The sequence below is a fragment of the Crocodylus porosus genome, unplaced genomic scaffold (genome assembly GCF_001723895.1).
Source record: "Crocodylus porosus isolate Cpor-Errol unplaced genomic scaffold, CroPor_comp1, whole genome shotgun sequence".
NCBI classification, from domain to species: domain Eukaryota; kingdom Metazoa; phylum Chordata; order Crocodylia; family Crocodylidae; genus Crocodylus; species Crocodylus porosus.
The window spans coordinates 22,705,447-22,714,616 of record NW_017728907.1 but is presented as its reverse complement, the minus strand read 5'-3'; the positions used below and the strand labels follow the sequence as shown (position 1 = coordinate 22,714,616).

The 9,170-nt window shown below is 44.8% G+C and overlaps 1 protein-coding gene across 1 annotated transcript; it reads left to right on the top strand.

The window, feature by feature from the left end:
* The first annotated feature begins 1,807 nt into the window (after positions 1-1,807).
* ARPC5 (actin related protein 2/3 complex subunit 5) lies at positions 1,808-5,765 on the top strand. Its single transcript, XM_019530980.1, has 4 exons — positions 1,808-2,075; positions 2,617-2,689; positions 3,705-3,881; positions 4,462-5,765. The coding sequence occupies exons 1-4, from the start codon at positions 1,933-1,935 to the stop codon at positions 4,522-4,524; spliced, it is 456 nt and encodes a 151-aa protein (XP_019386525.1). The 5' UTR covers positions 1,808-1,932; the 3' UTR covers positions 4,525-5,765.
* Positions 5,766-9,170: the final 3,405 nt, after the last annotated feature.

Genomic DNA, 9,170 nt, shown 5'->3' with positions numbered 1-9,170 from the left:
GCTTATGGAGCTAGCTGGCCCCTTCCTATTTCCCAACGTGAAGCAAGAGAGGAGAACACAGGGCAGATGGCAGGGGTGGTAAAAGTGAAAACAAATCTCCACTTTTGTACTTCAAGCCAGAGAAACACAGAACAGAACAAACTCTCGAAAGTAGTTAAGATTCTTATTCCCAGGCTTCTGAATAACTAGGTGATGCTGCTTTCCCCAACTTGGCTCCAGGAACCCCATGTGGCAATGATATACGAGGAAGGAGCTGGCTTAGCTGGCTGTGGAGCACTACAAGTCACCACTACTTGCATCAGAGATGAAGCAGTATCTCTTCAAAAAAGGGGGCAGTCTGCACTACTAGACATGTTTAGGCAAAGGCCTTTGCTTTTACAGGCAAACTTGGACTGAACAGAGCCCTTAAAAAGCATATGTATAGGATAACCACCAGCTGTTCACTAATCAGAATGCTGCACTTACCTGAGGAGTGATGCCACACCAGAAATTAGGCAAACATTCCCTTGTAGCTTTTGCATTAGTCATGAATTAGAAAAAAATGCTCTAATTGTCATGAATCTCTTCTGCAAATAAATGTGGATTTTTGTTCTTTAAACTGAATAGCATCTCTTTAATCATATTGTAAATCACCATGAAGAAAATGTTGAAGACAGCTCACTTTCTGGCTGGAAAGTATTGGAATATTTAAAACCAGGGACAGAGTTCTAATAAGGGTTGGAGAAATGGAGCATGATTTCCCTGACTCTCCGCAAATGAAGCACCAAGCTTCCTTGAACGTTAAATGTTCCTGTAAGAATTCTTGGCTGGACAATGAATGTACTGCAGGCATCCCACCACTAGGTGGGTGGGGGCTTGGCTCAGTGGCGGGGCACATGTGATACTGGGCCACTCCCAGGGCAGGTGCTGGGATGATCAGCTCATCCAGGGCTGCATGGGGGTACACCCGTCACTAAAGCCCCCCAGCCCACCACATGCGTCCCACTGCCAGGCGGACAAGGTATAAGGTAGGGGAAGGGGAGGAGCACATTAGATGGCGGGGGCAGTGATATGCCTGTCCCCTGTCCCACCTGCTAGTACCTCTCGCTCTGGATCTGCGGCCCCTGCTGGTGCCCGCCCCGCACTTCAGACCACAGCTCCTTCCCATCCAGGCCCTGCCAGCACCCCACACTCCCAACCTGCAACTGCCTCTGCCCTGCACAGACTAGGGAGGGGCACATGCCCCTGTGCCTCTGCTGGGGTGTGTACAGCAGCAGGAGCTCCCACACACTCCAGGTCCGTCCCTCCCACCGCTCAGCTGGGCCAGGGCCCCCTTCACCCCCCCACCCCACTCCCTCCCGGGGGGGGGGGGGGCTCAATCGGCTCCCCCATGAAGTGGTCTGTCAGGTGGGGGTGTGGCAGGGGGAGATCCTGGGTTGCCCCTTTACTTCAAGAAGTGATCTTCACCTTAAAAAGGGTGGAAACCACTCACGTAGCGCATGTAAAAGCGACACAGACGTCCGCCACCCGGCGCCCCCCAGCCCTTCCCCCACAGGTGACTCGGCTAACGAGCGCCCGTTTTGCCCAAGCTCCCTCCTGCGCGCCTCTCGTGGCGGCCTGAGTTCAGGGCGAGGGACGGGGCTAGACCCCACCCCAAAGTCTCGTATCTGCCGCGGGAGCCGGCGGAGCAGGGAGCGGGGCCCAGGGCCTGGCACCGCCCAACCGCCAACAGCCTGCGAGCCCCGACTCTTCCAGGACCAGGCCTTTTCTGCGCATGCGCGCACCGAGGGAGCCGGCGGCTGGAGGCGGGTGCTTCGGTACAGCGCGTGCGCGGAAGTGCGAGGCGGAAGCGGCTGCAGGAAGCGACGGCGCGGGACGCCGGCAGCGCCCTGCAAGAACGGAGCGAGCGGCGCGGCCGCGGCAGGGGCAGGGGCAGGGGCAGGGCGCAGGGCGATGGCGAAGAACACGGTGTCGTCGGCGCGCTTCCGCCGGGTGGACGTGGACGAGTACGACGAGAACAAGTTCGTAGACGAGGAGGACGGCGGCGACGGCCAGGCCGGGCCGGACGAGGGCGAGGTGGACTCGTGCCTGCGACAATATCCTTCGGCGCTTGGCGAGGAGCCGCGGGCCTGGCGGGGGCAGGGAGGGGGCGCGCTTCGCGGGGGCGGGATCATGCGCGGCCCTCTCCTTTTATGGGGAAAACGGCTGCAAGGGGCGGGGCTGCGGCCCTCGGCTCCTCCCCCGTCTCCATGGCGACGGAAGCAGCGTGGCCCTGCCGGATGTGGGGTTTTTCCCACAGAGGCGGCTCACCTGAGGGGAGTTGGTGCCAGCATAGCCATAGAGGGACGCACCAGCCTTGGTGCTCGCCCACCTTGTGGGCAGATGGCTCTGCCGAGGCTCCTAGAGATTTCCAAATGCCCAAGTTGTGAGTGCAGCAGTAATGGGCCAGCCCCTCAGCTCCCAGCAGCTCTTTCCACTGGCTGCCTCACAGGGAGCCCCCATAACCTCCCCTGCGCTCAATGCCGCCTCAGAGATCCTCCACCGGAGGGCTGTGGGGGGAGCAGGTTATTCATGCCTTGGGGTCAGCTGCTGCCTTCCAGGTGCTTGTTTCCCCTCTTTGCCTTAACCTGTGTTCACAGGGAACATGATGGCTGCGCTGCAGGCTGCTCTGAAAAACCCACCCATCAACACCAAGAGCCAGGCAGTGAAGGTGAAGTAGGAAACAGCTGTTCACCCTCACGCTCGCTTGTGAATCCTCTCCTAATACTCTAATACCTCCCCCACCGTCCATCTCCCTCCCTCCCTGCGTCTCTCTCTGTGCATGTACAGCTTATTTACGTGCTGCCCTCTTAGCTAAGCTGTTCCCTGCAAGCCTAATCTTACCAAAGAGAAGTACAAATTGATCGGCCGCTGCATAGTCAGCATATCTCCCTTCCAGTGCAGACTGCAAATGTCAGTGTTCCCACATTGAACAGTGCTTTGAATATATCATATGCTCCTACAATTTGGCTGTCAAAAGGCTCCCCAAAGCAAATTTTGAATGGATAATGATCCCTTGCAGATACCCAATGCAGAGGTGAAAGATGTGCGGTAGGTGTAGAAATCGTTCAAATTATACCACTGCCCGCTGCTGTGTTTAAAGTAGACTACTCCACTATCATTTCAAATTGGAGTTCATTGGCTGTACCAGATTCCCCAGTCAATTGATAAAGAATTTTTTTCCCCTCACAGTCAGCCACATGAATTTATGCGAGACTTGAGAATGCAGACATCACCACAAAGATGGCCTCGCAGGTAGTTTTGTAGCCTCAGCAAACAGAAGCAGAACTTGGAGAACAGACACAAAACCCAGAAGAAGACAGAGCTGTTGCTCTCTTCATTTGGTTTGTTCTGAGACTGGCTCCATTATAATCAACTGATAAGACCAAGTTTAAGTAACTTGAGTACTCTTAAAGCTAAATTTGTATTACTTATCTTTAGGTTCATTTAGAATTGTAGATATGTGGCAAAGCCAGCTGAGTTAATGTTCTTCTGTTGTATGCATCTGTTATATAGTATGATTTGCAGCTTTGTGTTTCAGCTGTCTTAAATGTGTTTGTCAGTAGTTGAAAATGAAATGTGGTACCTCCTGGAGTGAAGAGATCTTTAACATTTGGGCACATGCCATATGAGTATGGGTAGGTTTGGTTCCCAGTAGTGACCTTTTTTCCTTCACTTCTTTACAGGATCGGGCAGAAAGCATTGTCTTGAAGGTCCTCATCTCTTTCAAAGCCAACGATATTGAGAAGGCAGTACAGTCTTTAGACAAGAATGGAGTCGACCTGCTAATGAAATACATCTACAAGGGCTTTGAAAGCCCCTCTGACAACAGCAGTGCAGTGTTGTTGCAGTGGCATGAAAAGGTATGTTTATAGGGGAGGAGTCCTGGTGGTCTGGAAATTCACATGAGTGGACACCTTTGTATATAGGACTTGGTCTTTTGGTTGAGTCCAATAACAGCCACTGTTTCTTCCTCCTGAAATACTACTGTCTGTATGACAGCAGGAAAGACGAGGTTCTACATGGAAAAGTGTGAATCATATACAAATGTACTACCATATCTTTGAATATAGCCTTTAGAGCATCTGATGTTTGATGGCATTTGATGAGACGATGAAGGTGAAGAAGTAGTCTACCCTAAAAATTAAAGCAGAAGATTTAAATGGGAATAGAATGCAGAAGTTTTGATGCCCCTCCTCCACCACTGACTCTTAAAGAATTAAGAGCTTGCTTCTGCAAGCTCTCCAGTGCCACTTCCCCATCTGTAAAATGAATGTAGTAATACTTCTATATTTCACAGTGCTACTGGTTTAGTGTTCCTAAAAGCTTTTGGAGATGCTGAGAGGAAGTGCACTGTGGAATTTCAAAATACTTTTAGCAGTTAATTGTTCCAGTTTGAGTTTACCTTGGCTCTTATTTATTGTTATTTTTCTGTTTTTTCAGGCCCTTGCTGCTGGAGGTGTAGGGTCCATTGTCCGTGTCTTGACTGCCAGAAAAACGGTTTAAGTCCAGCAACAAGTGGCTGTCTGCTATTGGTGTGGGAAATGGTGGTACAAAGACCAAAAGAACCAAATGTCGTCGCTGCCCTGTGGGTAGCATCTGTCTCTCTCAGCTTGCCTTCTTGCTGCTGCTTTCATATCTGACAAAATATGCATATCTCATTTCCTTTTGTTAACCTTTGGATAGTATAGAGGTGCAATTTAATTTCTAATGGGAATATTTGGTACTCGGCATTTCAGTGGCATCACATACAGTATATACACATGGATAGTTATACACAATTTTTGTGTATGATGGTTTGAGTTCATGTAAATAATTGTGGCAGATTTTTGACCTTACTCTCCATGCAGAGGCTGAGGGACTTAAAGGCAGTGTATTAATTCTCTAGCTAGCCCCACAGTGTTTGATGTAATATAGATATATGTTTGAGAAGTTGACAGCTATTATTAAAGGTAAGTGGATCATTCTCTTGGTCAGTTCTGAGCTCTACAGCAGTGAGTTGGGTGGAAGTAGGGAGGCTCTGTCTTCCCTCAGAACCTGATTATTCATTCAGTAAGTTGATATTTTTTTTTCCTTTCTCATAAGAATTTCACATCTATGGAGTTTGTTTGGTTTTTTGCTTTCTTTGTGATCAGCCAGGTGCTGATCAGAGAGAGCAAGTCATAACAGTTAAAGAATAGTCTAAATCATTGGAGATAAATGTTGATTTTCACTGGGTCCTAATTTAGTAATCTTATTTTGGGAGCAGAGCAGATGTAGATAAGGGCAAGTAGTAAATGCCCTTGGCAACAAGCTGAAAGAGAAACAGTTATATAAAATGCAGCACAGTTGCTGCCTTTGGACATCAGTGCACATTTCTCAAGATTGCCAGTGTGGCCCTTGTAAAATGTCTTGATCAGTATTTTTCCCCAGGTACATGGGACCTAGAAAATACCAGTAGGTTCACATTCATAATATAGCTTAGTGCATTGTGTTAACTAACAGATAAACCAAGTGAAGTCCCAAGAGAGACATGTTCTTTTTAATTAAAAATTGTCCATAGAGTCCAGTGTATCCCTGACCTCAGATCACCCTGAATGTGTGTAACAAAAACTGAAATGCACCAGTGTTCTACATTCACATTTTACACCTGTTCGGTTGTGTAAAATTGTGAGGAATTTGTGAAGACTTTTGCTGTTTTTGATACTTGCTTTTTTTTGTAAAATGATAAAAGATCAGAAAATAAATTGTTGCTGTTGACATCTGAATTTTGTTTTCTAATTCCAGCATAGTACCTGTCATGGTTTTTCCCCCAAGGTAGCTATTTGCATATACAATGAATAAGTTGACCCCTGGATTTTATCATAACAGGCTTAACTATTCTAACTATCAAGATATTTAAACATAAAGAACATTCTAGACCAAGGAAATATATTTTTGAAAGGGAAGAATTTATGATTTAAGTGTCTATCTAAATGAGAGTGCTAAGAGGGGCTATTTAAATTCATTTCCTTCACACACATGCCACATTTAAAAAAAGAAAGTAAAAAGCTTAGGGTTAGATACCAAAAAATCATTACTTTGAAAAATCAGAACTGCGATCATGAGTGTAAATGGAATCATAGGGAAAGAGGCCATGAGAGGTCACCTAATTCATCTCCCTGTCCTAGGGCAGAATCAGCTATTTCTGCCATTTCTGACATGCTTATTTGTGCACTTACAAGCCTCCAATGATACTGTAACCTCTTTATAGCCCCTTATACTGCTCAACTGTTGAGTTGGGGGGGTTTTCTGATGTCTATCTTAAATCCTCCATGTTGCAATTTAAGCCAATTATTTCCCCACAAACTAGGATAACAGTTTACAGCCTTCCTCTTTCACCTTTTACATATTTGAAGAAGTGTTCTTGACTTCTGATGTTCCTTTCCTCCAAACTCTCCAGATGGTGCACATCTTTCTTGACCAAACTGTATTGGACACAGCACTTCAGCTTGGGCCTGACCAGTGCTAAATAAAATGGAAGGATTATTTCATATAGCTACCGCAATACTTCTGTTTATACATCCCAATATAGTGTTGGAGTTTTTACACAGCAGTATAACATTATAAACTAGTGTTCAGTTGACAATATACTTCAACACCTAGAACAGATTGCATTTTATTAGTAGATGTTAAGAATCATGAACCAAAAAGATGACAAAGCCATAAGGGAAATATAAAGCACCCGAGCAAGGGAGTAATATAAGAGGGATGAGAGTAAAGAAGGGAACGCAACTAGGTTACAGAAAATACAATGTTAGTTAACTAGGCCTGGGGGTGGCGGAAGGAAAGGGAGAGGAGTCAAGACACAGAGAGAAAGAAGATAGATGCACAGAAACCTGTACAATGGTCCACAGTGGTGGAAGGGGTAGGTTGAAGAAAGTTTCTCAGTCTGTAGAGTCTTACAGTCAATCATTGCCCATTGTATGAGGAGGAGCAATAACAACTTATCCTTATAAAAAATATTCCTGGCTATGTCCGAATTAGGATAGCCAGTGGGTGTGTCCACATGTTCATTAATGTGCTTTTGCTACTGCCCATTAAATTAAGTACTTCTGGGCACTTTTACATGTGCTCAGGGGGTGGGAGGGGTGGTGCTTTAATTAGAGTGGTTCTAAGAGCTGCTCTAAAGCACTGCAGCATCTCATGTATCAGCATCCCCATGTTTAAAAATGGTGGTGGGGGCACTTGAACTAAAGTTCATTTTACAAGCTTTAGTTCAAGTGCCCCCACTGCCATTTTTAAGCAGGAGGCTTAAAAATGGTAATTACCACATTCCAGCAGACTTAATTAATCAAGTTTGCACCCACACACTGTAATTACAGCAGTCTCCATGCTTGTGCACAGGCACCTTCTAATGTGAGGTACTAAATATATATGCATTAGGCTGCCCTAATGCACACTAGTGAAAGCTCATGCTTGTTTAGTGATGCTTAATGTGTGGTAGCCTAATTTTCCTTCATATTAGCAAGGATTTTGATATGGTGCTCTAATATGCAGTAAAATAGGCTACTGCACATTAAAGCGCATGTGTATGTGCACATGGCCGCCAGGCAGGGCTGGGGCTGGAGTTGCTGCCCAGCTGGGTGGTCTGTGCATATACACAGACCAACTTGTGAAAAGGACTGAAATAGTCTCTATTTTGTAGCTGCTGGTTGCTCCCCAGTGAAACCACAGTTGTTGAATAGCAACTAATTAGTGCTTCACAGGCACTGAAAACAGTGCAGGGGCTATGGGAATATGGTATCTTTCCTCAGCAGCCAATTGAGAAATCCTTTATGGAGGGGGAGTGACAATTAGGAATGGCATTTTTCTGCCTTATTCTCTCTAGAGTGCAGAGACTTCCCAGCAAGACTGTTTTTAACATTTTAAGATCCTGTTTAGTAACATAATATAGAAACAGATATATTTGATTCAATGAGATAAACGATGCCTTTATGCTGGATTACAATTTCAACTGAGTTTTTCTACTAATACTAAAGGAAATAAGGTAAGTTTTTTTCAGTATTAAATGGTCCTGTATAACCTAAGTATATATGAGGCAGTCTTTCCTGCAGTGATCCTTCATTACAATGCATTATCAATTTTAGATTGAGCATGTGGAAGAAGCATGTTGCTTTCTGCTTTTTTTTCTACCTATAATTATTTCATAACTATCCATGACCCAATTCTTTTGTGTGCACCAACATTTCTTGGGTAGAAGCAAATGCCTGGAAGGCGACAGTGTTGTGTTATAGATCAGGTTTTCAGGATGATTATTTTCTTCAATCTCTGTCAAAAATAGTTTTTCAAAGCTGAAATATTACAAAACATTTTAAAAGATGGATGACTGAAGGGCTGGTTTAGTAAAGCAGCCTGCGCATCTTTCAAAAGCAGAGCCAGTAGGAAATGAAGCTCTGCTGCTACTTAAATTTTTAATAGTGGGTGAGAATAGTTAACACAGCTGGGAGGTACGGAGCTAGTTGGTCTCTCGCCATCAATTATTCAGCGATGGCAAGCTTGGTGTAAACTTCCATATGGAGATGAACTGGTAGATTTGGTCTTGAAATACAAAAGCCCCTCTTTCAAGCACAAAACTCCATTAATTATCCCATCTCTTTCTCTCTTGCTTCCCTTTTTTTTTCTGTCTTGTGTTTTCAGACACTTGTTGACAAGAAAACGTGTTCAATAAAAAGATTGATAATATAATCACAATAAACACAATTTAAGAATACTGTGGCTTTTAACCTTAATATAAATTGTTTAATCACCATAAAATAGCAAACTGGTAACAATTAGGTAACAATAAGGATACTAAGGTTAAAAGCCAAAGTATTAATAGCCTTAATATAAATATGCTAATAGACTGTATGTAGAGTGTTTGTGTAATAGGCAACAAAATAATTGGATTTTGGTTCTAAAGTCTATGTTGTTACTGGGAGCAAGAGAGTGAAAAGGCCTAGGCACTGGCACAGCACATCTACACTACAGGTTCATACAGGTGTAACTGTATCAAGTCAAAAAAAAGGCCAAATACATGGTATAAATGAAAACTAAGAACACAAAGCAAAATGTAGCTTTAAATTGATCTATGGTTCAGGTAATACTTTTGTTACTAAGCTATGGATGATCAGGTACCAATAGGAGGAATATAC

Bases quoted from the DNA above. Each gene is read 5' to 3' on its own strand.
- ARPC5 (XM_019530980.1), top strand. From the start codon at position 1,933: ATGGCGAAGAACACGGTGTCGTCGGCGCGCTTCCGCCGGGTGGACGTG. The intron at 2,690-3,704 runs GTGAAGTAGGAA...ACTTCTTTACAG, and splicing joins CCAAGAGCCAGGCAGTGAAG to GATCGGGCAGAAAGCATTGT. The intron at 3,882-4,461 runs GTATGTTTATAG...CTGTTTTTTCAG, and splicing joins TGTTGCAGTGGCATGAAAAG to GCCCTTGCTGCTGGAGGTGT.